The sequence below is a fragment of the Emiliania huxleyi genome (assembly GCF_000372725.1).
Source record: "Emiliania huxleyi CCMP1516 unplaced genomic scaffold EMIHUscaffold_440, whole genome shotgun sequence".
NCBI classification, from domain to species: Eukaryota; Haptophyta; order Isochrysidales; family Noelaerhabdaceae; genus Emiliania; species Emiliania huxleyi.
This window is the reverse complement of record NW_005198684.1, coordinates 1-13,622: the sequence shown is the minus strand read 5'-3', so window position 1 is coordinate 13,622 and position 13,622 is coordinate 1. Positions and strand designations below refer to the sequence as shown.

Genomic DNA, 13,622 nt, shown 5'->3' with positions numbered 1-13,622 from the left:
CTCACCGCTACGCACGTGTAAAGCCGTATAGAGAGCCGTGTAGTACGCGACGATGGTTTTGTATGTACACTATAATAACTCTCGTCGGATAAAACTCTGAAGGGAGGGGGGGCCGCGCAGATATGGGGGCTTTCACCGACACGAAGACAAAAAAATCGGTTTGGGCGGCGCATCTGCGACACGCCGGGCAGACGACGGTGAGGCGGAGCAGACGCGCAGGGCGAGACGAGGGAGGGAGCAGGACGTTGCGGAGATCAGCAGGGGTATGTACGAAAAGATTAGGAGCAGCAGGGACCCGAGGGACAATGTGGAAGACGGCTAGTGCTAGTCCCCCATCGGGAGGATGAGGCCCCGGCTAGTCGCCGACCACACCCACAAAGAACCCTGCACAAAGATCGCACGGGCGGGGACCTGTTCCTTTTTACCCATCTCACAGTAGAGAGGTGTCCGTTTTTATTTATTTATTATCTGCGATCTGGGCCTTCTTTAAGACTTAAAGATTCCTTCTTTCACTTTTGTTGTTTCGGACTTTTTAGTTTTTTCTTTGTCTGGGCTCTGGGTGGAACGCGAAGGCGCGGGACGGAGACACGTGTGCCTCACCACCACTCTTTTAAGCTTCTGGCTCTCGCTTTTCTTCGTGGCTATCTAAACTAGCGAGTGAGACCTGTCTATTTAAATGGGAGATCCGCACAAATTATCTGGGGCAGAGAAGTCAGAAGAGAGTGGGCATATAGCTTCACTATTAGTACAGGTATGTCGCTCTCTCTGGTCCAAGAGTCACCGACCCGACCTCGGATGCCACCATTGGAGTGGCAGCAAAGAGCGCTTGAAGCATGAGTTTCGCATCGCTCGCAAGCCCCAGCTCATCCTCGACGCCACAGCTAGCGCCCACGCCGATCGTCACACGCGCCGTCAGCAACTGATGCACGCACGGCGACACCACATAGGGCTCGAGGCTGGTCAGTTGGCCGGTTGGGCGGAAGCTCAGAAAGCTGAGGAACTCCATTGACCAAAACGAGGCGCTACTCGACTCGATAGCCGGTCCATTCAACAGGGGTGTCGGCGCTGTCAGTATCTTCGTCTGACCATGCATGTAGGTGAAAACGTCGCCTGGAACGTTGAGGACCCCAGATTCCTCAAGGCGGGAGGAGAGGATTTCCACTCCCCCGTCGAGTTCCGGCAAGGCAGCCTCCCAGAGCGTGCAAACCTGCCACTCGGAGCATGGCACATGCTCACCGAGGCGAAGGACGTAGCAACTGGTCGTGGCGTGACGGAACTGCAGCACGTGTGAGTTGTTCCGATGCCATTGCGCGCTCGCGGTTTCCATGTCAAGCATGTCTTCGAAGATGATGCCGTCTGAAGGCAACTGCATGACGAGCTGCTCGTGAGGACGTTCAGCGTGATTATCCCATAGCATGAAGCCCGAGCGTCGGCCAACAGTCATCAGGACGTGAACTTCTTCGAACGCCCCCGCCTCTATGTCCGGCGTTGACAGCATCCTCGGCATGCCCCGCCGCATCACAAATGCACGGCATAACCAACGGTTTCCGCTCAGCCCTAGGCTCAGCAGGGTCTCCGCCTCGTGAGGGCGCTCAATGTGCAAACAGTGCGCCCACGCATTCTCGCTCCCACGTGACGCGTTGCACCAGAACTTGCATGTCAATTCGAGATGAAGCACGTCTCTGAATGTGCACATCCCTGAAACGAGGATGTGCACCAACAGCTCTGGTGGGAGCAGAGACAGATGGTCGGAGCACCGGGTCTGAAGGCGCTCCAGCAGTGCCGCAAGCCGCTCGCAGATGGCTGGATCGATGTTGTCTTGGTCTCGTTCCGCCACGCTTACAAAGTGCTCGAGGTCATTGACGCACTCCAGGAGAGAACCGTGCATGCTACGTGCGATTGCGCAGCTGTGGACCGAGGTCACAGATAGCTCTGAGGGCTGCCCGCACGCGTATTTTTTCTCTTCAGCACAACGAAATTCTGTTTTTTGCTGATTTGGGGACCCAGCTCTCAAGCCCGAGAAACCCTTCGGTTCACTCCTCATCACAAACCCTGTCAGCAGTCCTCCTCCGGGAATGTACGTATTAAGAGCCACATACACTGCGCTGATTGGTAGGGCCCCCAAGGGCCTAGAAATCGCGCCTCCCTCTCTCTTGTCTCCCAGTAGCTAAAAGACGTACGTACATTGCACAAAAGTACGTCGATTGCAAAATTTTTCTCTTTCACTCACATTCTCCCGGTCGCAGCAAGTTTAGCCGGCCGTCCCTAGGCGCCCGCGTGTGCTCCTCAATACGCCGCATGGCCGCATGCTCCCAGCCCGGCGAGCTCACCACGTCGTGGGCGCCAGCCCCGCGCAGAGGGATTCGAGTTGCAATACTGGTCTCTGGAACTATGCGAGGCTGCGACCGGAACTCGGTGAGGGCCATGCTTCAACACGTGGTTGCTCCCAGCGGTCCTCTCGGAGTCGGCATCTACCTCTCGACGTACGCAGTCTCGGACTGCGGCACAGTGAGCCATCTAGAGCGGGCCGCCCCGACCCTGACGCATGTCGAGGAGAAGAATTTACCTCACCACGCGACAAATGGTGACGAGCTGCGCCGGCACTCCTCGTGCAGCGTCAACGCGACATGGCGACGCGGAGGGGCGGCACTCAGGGCGCTGCAGATCGGACCATTCCGCGAGGAGGAGGTGAAGCTGCCGCCGCATCGATTCGAAGGCACACGAGGCAAGCAAAAGCTTCTCGGACACGGCCTGCTAGAGCGGCTCGGCTCACAGTACCGCCTCCGGCGGCGAGTAGCGGCGCTGACGGCGGCCGACGCGCCGGAGGTTGCGTTGCTGGTGCGCCCCGACATGCAACCCTGCTCCACGTGGCAGTTTGTGGAGGCGGCTCCAGGGCAGTGGGGCGTGCGAGTACGCGGCTGCTTGAACGCGTCATTGGACTACATCAGGCTGAACACCACCACCATTGTGCTGCCGCGCTCCCGCAAGCACCCAGGGTTTATCGATGACACGATCGCGGCGGGGACGCTTGGCGCGATGCACCGGCTAGTCGCGTTCCATGCCGCGCTGCAACGTGGCATCTACTCAAACATGAGCATGGCCGAGCTGAGCGCAGCACTCGGGGACCGGCCAGGCGTTGAGCACGGCATCTTTGCAGAGGGCCTGCTCGAGATGCATCTGAGGCGCGCAGGCCTCCATGTGCGGACCACGGGCTTCGACAAGAAGCAGGCCGGACGGTGGGAGATGGGCGAATGTGTGGATCCGCTTGAAGCAGCCCGGCGTAGAAGGCGAGGTGCGGCGCAATCGACCAAAGTTCCCGCTTCACACGTCGCCGCGCCAGGGCCGTCGCTGAGTCCACTGCCCTCACCCCGGCGGCGCATTACGCCGCGCCCTCGCGGTCGGGCGAGTAAGCAGTAAGTCCGGCTCTTAAATGTGGACACTACGAGTGTGAATGCCACTCCAGGTCATCCAGCCCGGCGCCTTTGCCGGACTGCCACGTTACTGGCACGCATGCTCTCTTGCTACGGTGGCGCGTGCCAACGCACGACGCAGGTCGCAGCCTGCGCCTCACAAACTAGAACACTGCGCTGGGGGCGGAGCGGCGTGTTCTTTAAATGCTTTTTATCTCACACTGGGGCGACGTACACGGCTCTCTCTCTCTCTCTCTCTCTCTCTCTCTGTGTGTGTGTGTGTGTGTGTGTGTGTGTGTGTGTGTGTGTGTGTACACAAGAGAGGGCTCACTCATACAATCTTCGTGGATCGCGGTTGCGCTCCAAACGCCCGCGCCACCTTGGCGGCGCGGAGCTGTGCCAACTGTGCCGACCGACGCCGGCAAAAAACGGCTGCGACGGCTGCGACACCCAACGCCGCCGCCAGCCAAGCGCCGCCCCACCTCGCCGGCTGGTCCGGCCCAGAGCGCGGCAAACGCGTCGCGAGCTCTGAATCGGCCGCTCCCTCGCCGCCCGCCGCCGCCGCCGCCGGTCGGTCCGCGGCTTGCTGCCCGGGCGGCGAGCGCGCTGCGCCCCGCGGCGACAGCGGCGGCGTAACCTCCTCCTCCTCCTCCGGCTCGGGCGGCGGCGCGGCGAGCGGTGCGTCCGTCTCGTGCTCCGTCGGCGGCGGAAGCCCCTTGGAGAGAGTCGGGTCGCCAGGGAGGAGGTGGCTGGCGATCGGCGGCTGTGCGGTGGCAGCACCGCGCGAGAGCAGCTTGGCAGCCATCCAGCGGTCCCACGCGGCCAGCGCGTCGGGGTAGAGGGCCACGTCGAACTTGCGCGCAAACATAGAGGAGGAGCGGAACGCCTTTTTCGCGAGCGACGCGTTCAGCACCATCGGGCCGCCGTGGAACTGCGGCCCGACCGTCGCCCAATACTTGTTTGCGTCGCCGTGCATCTGCGGCCACTCGATGAAGCGCAAGTGCGACGGGATGACGGTGCGGCGCATCGGCGAGTTGATCGCAACCTAACTCACTCAATCGGACCCGTCAACGGATTCGTCAGGGCGATGGTGGCGGCGCTGCGCCAAGGGTCGCTGCCGTCTGCAGCAGCGCCTCGTCGGGCAGCAGCGTGTTCTCCATCGCCGCCTAATTAATAACGAATTAACTATTCATTAACTACTCATTATTAGCAGCGTGTTCTCCATCGCCGCCGTTGCGCGGCGTGCGGTGCGGTGCTCTGCGAGGTGCCGCACGAGGGAGAAGTGGAGCGAGGCCCACTGCGAGCCTAGTGAGTATTGACAGCTCCTGGCTCTAGAGAGCAGCTGTGAACACCAACAGGCTGCTCGCCGTGCACGACGGGCGGCGTGTCACGGTTGGCGCACCTGCAGCGTGCACTGGAATTGAGTGCAAAGCACGAGACACCATATACACTACGAATGCAGCGGAGTACAGCGAGTACAGCGGAATGCAGCTGAGTACGCGTCGGCTCGAGAGTGCTGACTTGAATGCGCGGATCCGGACTCCCCATCTAGGCTCGAGATATGGGGAGATATGGGGAGATATGGGGAGATATGGGGAGATATGGGGAGATATGGGGAGATATGGGGAGATGTGGAGCCGGACTCCCCATCTAGGCTCGAGATATGGGGAGATATGGGGAGATATGGGGAGATATGGGGAGATGTGGATCCGGACTCCCCATCTAGGCTCGAGATGTGGGGAGATATGGGGAGATATGTGGAGATATGGGGAGATATGGATCCAGACTCCCCATCTAGGTTGGTGGCGCACTGCAGCGGCAGCGCGGCGTACAGGATGGGTGGCGTGCGCGACCAGCAGCACTTGCTCTTTCCGATCACCTGCTTGGCCTCCGGCAGCTTGCCGTCGGGACGAGTCACCAGGAAGGCGGCGCCTGGGCGCAGCTGCCGGTGTGAAGAGGCGCTGTCACAGCTTGCCGTCACGAGCCGCCAGCGGCGCCTTCGTCGCACTCGACCCAGCAGTAGCCGCGGAATCCGGCGTGCATCTTGTACCTCCGCGGGTCGCGCTTGCTCTCGACGACGCTGAGGATGGAGCGGCCGGGGAAGGCGCCGAAGAAGCTTGCAATCTCCCCATGCGTGCGGACGGTCAGGTCCGCGTCGCCGAGGTTGATCAGGTACTCGAACCTGCGAGCGGCCGCGGGGAGGGCGTGAGGCCGCCGCCCTCCCGCGTGCGCGTCTGCGGCGCGGCCGGCGGTGGCGTGCTTGCAGCTCGCATGGCCGCTCCGATGATTGTGTGACCGGTCGTGCCTCGCTCCCTCGTGTGCACGCTCTGCGGCGCTGCTTGCAGCGCGGCGGTTGCAGGTGGCAGGGTCGCTGCGAGTCTGCTGGCGATGCGGCGGCTGAAGCGGCGGCGGCGGCTGTTGTGTGCACGTGCTGCTGGGTGCAGGTTGCTGCCGTGGCATCTACGGCCGCCAGACCGCAGCAGGCGGCGCAGCAGCGAGTGGATCGCGTCGAGCAGGACGAGCATCATGGACCAGCCCGCCCACACGACGTGGCGCCGCCGGCGGACAAAGTAGACGTCGGGGCGCGACGAGACGGCCGTGCGCAGCGCCTCCGCCGCGCCAGCCTCCATCTTGGCGTCGATGTGCACCAGAAAAAGGTTCGACTCTCTCGAGCCGCGCGAGGCCGCCTCGAGCGCGCCCGGCACCTGCAGCGCGTGCACGTTGCGGTTGATGGTCTCGTGGGCGTACGGCCGGCTCGCGAGCAGCAGGTACACGTAGCGGACCGCCGGACCGGACCGCACGGCGTCCGCGAGCGGCAGTGGCGAGAGCGGGTCGATGAAGAACTCAGGCAGCTGCGACTGCCGCCGCAGCCGCCGCTGGGCGGCGCTGTTGCACAGCCTGGAGAGGGAGGCGTTTGGGTCGAGCGGGTGGCCGGTGTAGTCGTGGACCTGGAAGGGAGAGCCATCCATCCGACAGCGTTTGGTTGTCCTTCCGCTCGCCGCTCCGTCGCAAGAGCAAAAAGAATTATGTCCGTTTTCATTTATAATTTTCCGCCGCGCCGCTCGCGCCGCCTCGCCTCCGCCTCCTCCACCGCCGTTCCCTCGCCAAGCACGGGCGTGCCTTTTCCCCGCCTCCTCCTCGACCTCCCCACGGTCCTCGTGCGCGCCTCTCTCGCTGCGACAGCCCCCTCACATCGCTGCTCCGTCGCGGCCGTCGAAGAAGAAGCTTGGAGGAACTTTATAAAAAAAATGCGTGCGGTTTCCTCCAACCGCCGCCTCGGGGGCCGGGCGAGAGCGGTGTCGTGCGCGCGCTGCCGGTGAGCTTGCCCCGACATCTTAATACATGTACGCCGCCCCGACCGAGGCGTCGTGGTCGAGGTCCGCCAAGCTGACCGAGTTCCAGCGCGTCAAGGAGGCCGTGCGTCGGCTCGAGCACACCGCGCGCGAGCAGCTGGCGCTCGAGCGAGAGAGCCAGAACGTCTTTGACTTCCTCAAGGCAGAGATCACGCGGATCAAGCGGTCGATCGGCGCGCTGTCGAGCGTGGTCGACGAGGAGCTGGTCTCTCTACGCGGCGAGTGCGCCGCGCTGCGCGACGAGGTGGCACGTGCAGTCGACCTCGCAAAGTCGCAGACCGACAGGTGGGCCTCTCACGCACTGCAGCTCCACCTCTCCTGCCCGCCGCCGACACGCCCTGGCACCGCGCCGGCTCACCTCCACCCGCCGCCCGCTCCCTCGCAGCGCCGTCGAACTCATCGCCGAGGCGCGCAAGCGGGACACCGAGTGGATGCAGACCTCCTTCTCGCAGGTCAAAGACTCGGTGGCCAGGCTCGAGGCGGAGTCCAAGGAGACGCGCAAGCAGCTGCTCGAGCTCGCCGCATCGCACGCCTCCGCCGCCGCGCGCCGCGAGGCGGACGCCGCGAGCAGCAGCAGCGCGCAGCAGCAGGCGATCGACGCGCTGCAGGAGCGGTTTGCAGAGCGAAGCGGGGCAGTCGAGGCGTCCTGCAAGGCGCTCGCCGCCGAGAATGGCACGCGGCGGGACGAGTCCGTCCACCTCGCGCGACTGGCGACCGAGGCCAACACGCAGATCGAGAGGCTGACGCACGGGCTGCGCACCGTCCACTCCTCGGTCGAGGCGCTGCAGGCCAAGGGCCAGGCGGAGCGCGCGGCGGCGCAGGAGGAGCAGCAGAAGCGGGAGCAGGCGGCGGGCGAGCGGCTCGCAGAGGCGCAGGAGGGGTCGGCGCGCGAGCTGGCGCGACACCGCGACGCCATCTCCCTGCTGGTGGAGACGGTCGACTCGCTCACACGCGAGTCCAAGGCGGGCGACGAGGCGCTCGGCGGCAAGCTGGCCGAGGCAGCGGAGGAGGCGGACTCTCGCGGCGCGGCGCACGAGCGCGCGCTGCGGCAGCAGGAGGCGGCGGTAGGCAGCCTGTCGACAGACGTCGACGCGGTCAGCGACGCGGTGCGGAGGCTAGAGGCGAGGCTGGGCTCGCAGCAGGAGCAGCTGCAGGCGGTGGGTGGGAAGGGGGCGGGGACGGCCGAGCAGCTGCTCGCGCTGCAGGAGCAGCAGGCCGACCTCAAGGCCCAGCTCTCGCAGGCGCAGGCCGCGCTGCGCACGATCAAGGCGTCGGCCAAGGACGCCGCCGAGAGCCTCGTGAGCCACAAGACGCAGTCGCAGCGCGCGCTCGACGACCTCGTCAAGCGGTCTGAGGGCTTCTCCAAGGCAGCCGCCGTCTTTGCCGACGCGCTCAAGGTGCCTAACCCGCTCGGCGGCGCGCTGCCGATGCCGCGCCGCGTGTCGCACGGCTTCGGCAGCCCCTCCAACGGCACGCAGCATCACTTTTCGGAGCTGTCGTGACTGGGCGCCGCGTGCCTTGCCCGGGAGAGTGATCGCGCCTCCCGTTGCCTGCTCTCTCGTGCACAGACCCCGTGTATGTCTCCCCGCCGCCATGTGTTTTGCATGCGCACCTCCGCCTCTTGCTGTATTGACTTTTCCTACCACCTCTAGACGACACCAAGTGTGTTGTCATCAACACACAACAGACTACTGAGTACTGTCGTCTGACAGTCTGTTCAACAGAGTATAGTCAGTAGAAGGGTCTGACCTGGGGGCCGATGTGTCCAAGTGCTGGTCGCGTGTGGTTTAACCTCACAATAATAATATCACAAATCGCGTCATGGACATGTTCATGTAACGCACATGCATTGCGCGCCTCCCTCAACCCCCGCCCAAATAAGACCGCCCCCGCGCGCAGATGTCGCGGATGTTGCGATCCGATGGCTCCACGCTCGCAGCTCAGCGCGCCGTCGACGCCTTCTCAATCACAGCCCATTCCGACGATGCCGATGTCAGCGTGGCCACCTTCTTGAAGATGACGTACGGATCGTCGCCAGCGCTGTAGTAGGTGAGTGCGGCGCAGTCATCCTCCGCGGAGCACAGCTCGCCGGCCACGTTGAGGAAGGCGCTCTCGGAGGGACAGTCGTCGCCGCAGTAGGACTGGTAGTAGTAGTTGCTGTACGTGCTCGTGCTCGCCCCCGACTTGGTGAAGTACAAGGCCAGGCCGTTCCCGTTGACCTTGTACGACTGGTGCGTGGTGTAGCTTGCCATGTAGTCGATGAGCGAGCATGCAGAGCTCAGCGTCCAGCCCGAGGCGCTCACCCACGACCCGTCGGAAGCGCACGTCGCTGCATCGGTGTCACCGTTGGTTGTGTAGTCGCCGTCTTGGTCGTACCCGCTGAGGCAGGTGACGGCGCATTCCGTCCTGAGGAGGTGGCCTGTGCACGCGCTCGTGTCGACCCCGCCGCCCACCGCATCGCTGAAGATGTCGCAGTACATCAGCGACGACTGATCAAACTGGTACCACACGATCGAGGTGTACGTCTCCGAAGTGGTCGCATCGCTTTTGAACATCACGAACGGCGTCGCAGCGCCGCTGAAGTAGACAAAGCCGACGCACCCCGAGACTTGCGTCCAGCACATCTCGCCGGCGACGTCGAGGAGGCCAGCCTCATCGCAGTCGCCGCAATGTGTCTGCAAGTACTTGTTCTGCGACGTGTACTCGGTGCCGTCAGCGGCGGTGAAGTCGACCGCGATCGTGGAGCCCGAGACGGTCGCGCCCGCCGTCACGCTGTACGAGTGGCTGTGGTCAAAGTGCAGGCACGTGAGCGCCCAACCGGACGCACTCGTCCAAACGCCACCAACGCACTCGACGGCGTCGGTGTCCTGCACGCCATAGTCGCCGTCATCGTCCCACCCTGTTGCGCACTTGACGGCGCACTCGGTCCCCTCGACCGTGGCGGTGCAGTCGGAGGCGTCAATCTTCGAGCCAAAGTACTCTGGAGCGTACTCGCTCAGCGCGCCGCAGTCGTAGAAGGTGGTGATCTCGCTCGATCCCGACGTCGCGGAGAGGGACATCGGAACGCTGCAGCAGCCGTCGTTCGTCGCCACCAGGAAGGAGCCGCGTGGCATTCAGTGATAGGTCCATCATGCGGGTGAGCGTTCCTGCGTCGAGCCAGTGGAAGCGGCGGACGCGGGGAGCAGTCTCCAGCCTGGGGAGGCGGACGCAAAGTACTGAACGCAGAGGCGGCCCGTGCCGAACCCCGTCAGCGACTGGATCTCGACGAGGTGAAGCACCCGCGCGGCTGGCGGAGGCGGCAGGGCAAAATCTGGCACGGCGAGAGGAGGTAGACCACCGGCCTGAAGGACCGGCCGAGGGTCGGCGGACACGAGGAGCGAGGTGGTGCCGGGAGGGTCGTCGCCCTCCAGGGGTCGCTCAGAGAGGTTCCACAGACGAAACTCGTACCTCGAGCTGCCGATCCGGTACCATGGCGCATCCGCGTCCCGATCTAGCACCACGTCGGCTACGGTGTCGGCGCCAGCCTCGGCATCCGTCCTGGCGTCGAGGCCCGCAGCGCCCACCGGTGGAAGCTCGTTGAGCGGTGGGCGCACGTCCAGCCTCCCAGTCGGGAAGAAGCGCAGCGTGGCCAGCGTGACGACCCGGAGCCGCCCCTGCGCCCTCGCCTCGCCTTGCCCCACCTCCCCTCCCGCCGCCGGCTCGCTGCCGCCGCGGCGCCTGCTGCGGCGGCCCAACCGCGCGGCTTCGGGTCGACCTCGGCCGGCGGCGCCGCTAGCCAGCTCGTCCGCAGGTAGCTCTGCCAGTATTGACATGTCAACGCTGCTCGGGGCGCCAGCGAGGTCCTGCGAGTGGCGGTGGATACACAGTTGGACGTTGAGATCGCGGATACTACCTCGCGGGAGCAAGGGGGGGGCGGGCGTTGACGGCGTAGGAAGGCACCGGCTTTGTGGAAGGGTGGTAAAGGGGAAGAAAGTGTCGTGGGGAGGCGCAGTCCTTGCGCCGCCGCGGCGTGGCACCACCAAGGATGGCGCTAGCGAGAGACGTCAAGCCCTGGGAGGGGTGGGGTGCGGGCTTCAGGCGACAACAGACGGGCAGGGTAGTTGAGATAGCCTGCAGCAGCGGAGACCGTCAGAGAGCGGCTGAGCAGTCCCGTGGCAGAGGCCGAGGGCCATGAAGCGTGCTTGAGGCAGCAGCTTTGGTCACGGCTAGTGGCAGAGCACACCTCATTCGACGAGGTCGTGAAGCGACTTTCGAGGGTGGACTCGTCCGCGAGGCCCTCTGACTGGACCCGCGAGTAGAGAAGCTGCCCCTCGTACGCTCCATCGCCACGCGTTTGTGCCTCAGCGTCCAGTGCCGCGAGGGTGTCCCGCTCGACCGCCTGCCGTATGTTGTCGGGTCGGCGGCCCGAGCGGCTCTGAGGCTGACCAGGGGATCCGCCGCGCCGGATGCGAGCCACCTCGAGGGTGCCAAACACCTTCTGCTGCCACGCAAAATCCGTGCTCGCTATCAGCCGGTCCGGCTCGTCCTCCTCGCTCCGCAGCCCCTTGGCTGGCGGAGGCAGCAGCGCCCTCCCACCCTCCTCTGCCTCGTCGTCCGTGCCAGTGCCGGCCTCGTCGTCGGAGTCGGAGACCCTCCCCGCGCGCTCCTCCTTGTCGCGCTCGCGCCGTCGTCGCGGCCTCGCCGCGGCCGCGGCTGTTCCCTCCTTGCCCGGCCCTAGCCCCTCTTCCTGTGTGAGCGGCGCCGCCCGGCGGAGCGTGCCAGTCTTGCGGAGTTCGACGCGAAGCCGGAGGTTGTCCACCGGGTCTGTAGTCCGGTACGTGGCGGTGGGGAGGTAGAAGGACATTGGGATCGGGACTTCGACGCCTAAACTGCGCCGCGCCTCGGCCAACAGCTGGGGGCCGCGCCCGTCGGGGCGTGTGGCAGTTGATCGACCGTTACAAACGACGACAAAACTGTAATAGTTGTTTGGTATTCTTAACCCACCTGTAACATCACATTAAGGTATTGCTAAAAATCTCTCTCAAACGACGCGCCATTCCTTTGGTCGACTTTTGTTGGCGCGCGCACACTGGCGCGCACACCACACACGGGCGGCTTTGAAATCCCCTGACTTCTTTTTGTTGGACTCGAAGGTTGGGGACCCTGGCGAGTAGAGACCACGCCTCACTTTTTCACAGGGGGGGATCCGTCTGGAAAAAGGGGGTTTCCCTGCGCATGCCCGAGCCCTCGGCGAGGGCTTGTGCTGTGAATAGCAGGCGTGGACTCTACTAGCTGGGGGACCTGTCCCAGCCTCGCGCTTCCGCCACCCAGGAACACACCAATGCAGCACTCGGAGGAGCCAATCGACGCGGTCGTGGCGGCGCTGCAGGCCGAGAAGCCCGTGATCAGCGACGCCGTCAAGACGCTCATTTCTCTCGTCGTGGCGTCGCACGCCACGGCGGCTGACAGGGCGGCGGCGCCAAAGGGAGCTGGAGACCTCGCCATGGTCACCTCGTGTGGCAGAGCCCTTCTCAAGGCCATCAACTCCCACGTGCTGCCTCCGCCGCCGCAGTGGGCGCTCGAGCACCCGCAGGCCGAGCAGGAGACCGCGCTGGAGCGCATAGAAACGATGACGACGTACCGTGCTTGCCACGCCCTCGCGGCTCGCTGCGCCAAAGCCGGTGCCAAGCCGACGCGCATGCTCGGGCGTGGCTTTCTGCGCGGCACCCGTTGCTTGGAGACCGTAAGCGACAGCTGCCGCGCGCAGCTGCTGGAGCAGCGCTTTCCGCCGCCCCTCGTCGACACTTTCCTCGACCGGTTCGGCCGCTCCCTCGACGCGGTGTGCAGACCCTCGCGGCGCCCGCTGCGTCTCGGCCACATCTCGGCCGCACCTCGGCGGACTCTCCCCGCAGGGCAGCGAGGAGGAGGAGGCGCTGGTGTGGGCGGCGGACCTGCCGCGCGCCATCGATGAGCGGCGGAGGGAGAGGCAGCGCGAGGCGAGAGAGGGGCGGGCGCGAGCAGGGCGAGCTCTGTCCCTGCCCATGACGTGTCGAGGACACGCCCCTTAGGTGGAGGAGCGGCGCGAGCGGATGGATGCCGGGGAGGGCGAGGCCGTGGCGCTCCGCGAGGCGCTCGCGGCCATGCGGACAGGCGACGGCGCGGCGGAGGAGAGTCGCATCGAGGATGTGACTGAGGAGGGCTAAGGGAGACCAGGCCGGCGAACTAGCCTTGGGGCTCGCTGCAGCCGTAGCGCTGGTCGCGGTGCGCTGAAATCGCCGGCGATTCGTGAGACACTCAGTGTCTATGCTGACGGAGACGATACGCAGAGACATCAGACATGACACGACTGACGACTCACGAGACAGAGAGTTCGGAGAGGGAGACACTGGCTGAGTGGGCCACAGGAGGGGATGAAGAAAATACATACATGTATAAATTTAACGCCGATACGTGTGCTCTCCCCACACTCTACTTACCACTCTCCACAGACCACACATACAACAAGACGAGGGGCCACAGTGCAACCCCGTCGTGCATGGAACTTTCTAGGGAACTTTGGAACATGCCCGAGGCGCCACGCTCCGCCCCGCGCCGTGCCCTCGCGCTGCCTCCCCCTCAGGCGCAGAGCCGCTTGAACTCGGCGCGCAGCGTGCGCACAAAGACCGAGAAGTCGTTGGTCTGGTTGAGGCTCTCGACCAGCTGCGGCAGCGCCGGCACCTTGACAGAAGGGGGGGGGGGGGGGGGGGGGCTGGTGAAAAAAAAGGACCCCCCCCCAAAAAAAAATGGAAACCAAAAGGGGCTGGGGGGGAAGCGGGCTTGTGTGTTTCGGGCCCCCCGGTTCCCACTTCTTCAAAGGGGAAACGGTCCCCCCCCCCCCCCC

General features: G+C 64.6%; 4 protein-coding genes across 4 annotated transcripts; 2 read left to right on the top strand and 2 right to left on the bottom strand.

The window, feature by feature from the left end:
- Positions 1 to 3,741: 3,741 nt before the first annotated feature.
- Positions 3,742 to 6,379, bottom strand: EMIHUDRAFT_118967 (hypothetical protein; the record flags this gene model as incomplete). The annotated part of the gene is made up of 3 exons (XM_005768922.1): positions 3,742 to 4,455; positions 5,424 to 5,592; positions 5,886 to 6,379. 3 exons carry the CDS (start codon positions 6,377 to 6,379, stop codon positions 3,742 to 3,744), a joined length of 1,377 nt encoding a protein of 458 aa, XP_005768979.1.
- A 373-nt stretch (positions 6,380 to 6,752) lies between these two features.
- On the top strand, positions 6,753 to 8,265 carry EMIHUDRAFT_118966 (hypothetical protein; the record flags this gene model as incomplete). The annotated part of the gene is made up of 2 exons (XM_005768921.1): positions 6,753 to 7,048; positions 7,149 to 8,265. The coding sequence occupies 2 exons, from the start codon at positions 6,753 to 6,755 to the stop codon at positions 8,263 to 8,265; spliced, it is 1,413 nt and encodes a 470-aa protein (XP_005768978.1).
- Positions 8,266 to 9,891: 1,626 nt separating this feature from the next.
- EMIHUDRAFT_244962 (hypothetical protein) lies at positions 9,892 to 11,606 on the bottom strand (the record flags this gene model as incomplete). The annotated part of the gene is made up of 2 exons (XM_005768920.1): positions 9,892 to 10,605; positions 10,986 to 11,606. 2 exons carry the CDS (start codon positions 11,604 to 11,606, stop codon positions 9,892 to 9,894), a joined length of 1,335 nt encoding a protein of 444 aa, XP_005768977.1.
- Positions 11,607 to 12,045: 439 nt separating this feature from the next.
- Positions 12,046 to 13,198, top strand: EMIHUDRAFT_445394 (hypothetical protein). The gene is made up of 3 exons (XM_005768919.1): positions 12,046 to 12,581; positions 12,655 to 12,738; positions 12,811 to 13,198. Exons 1-3 carry the CDS (start codon positions 12,084 to 12,086, stop codon positions 12,943 to 12,945), a joined length of 717 nt encoding a protein of 238 aa, XP_005768976.1. The 5' UTR covers positions 12,046 to 12,083; the 3' UTR covers positions 12,946 to 13,198.
- The last annotated feature ends 424 nt before the right edge of the window (positions 13,199 to 13,622 follow it).

Excerpts from the sequence above, each read along its gene's own strand:
- EMIHUDRAFT_445394 (XM_005768919.1), top strand. The coding sequence starts at position 12,084 with ATGCAGCACTCGGAGGAGCCAATCGACGCGGTCGTGGCGGCGCTGCAG. Across the intron at positions 12,582-12,654 it reads TCGGCCGCTCCCTCGACGCG|GGCAGCGAGGAGGAGGAGGC; the intron begins GTGTGCAGACCC and ends CTCTCCCCGCAG. Across the intron at positions 12,739-12,810 it reads GGAGGGAGAGGCAGCGCGAG|GTGGAGGAGCGGCGCGAGCG; the intron begins GCGAGAGAGGGG and ends CACGCCCCTTAG.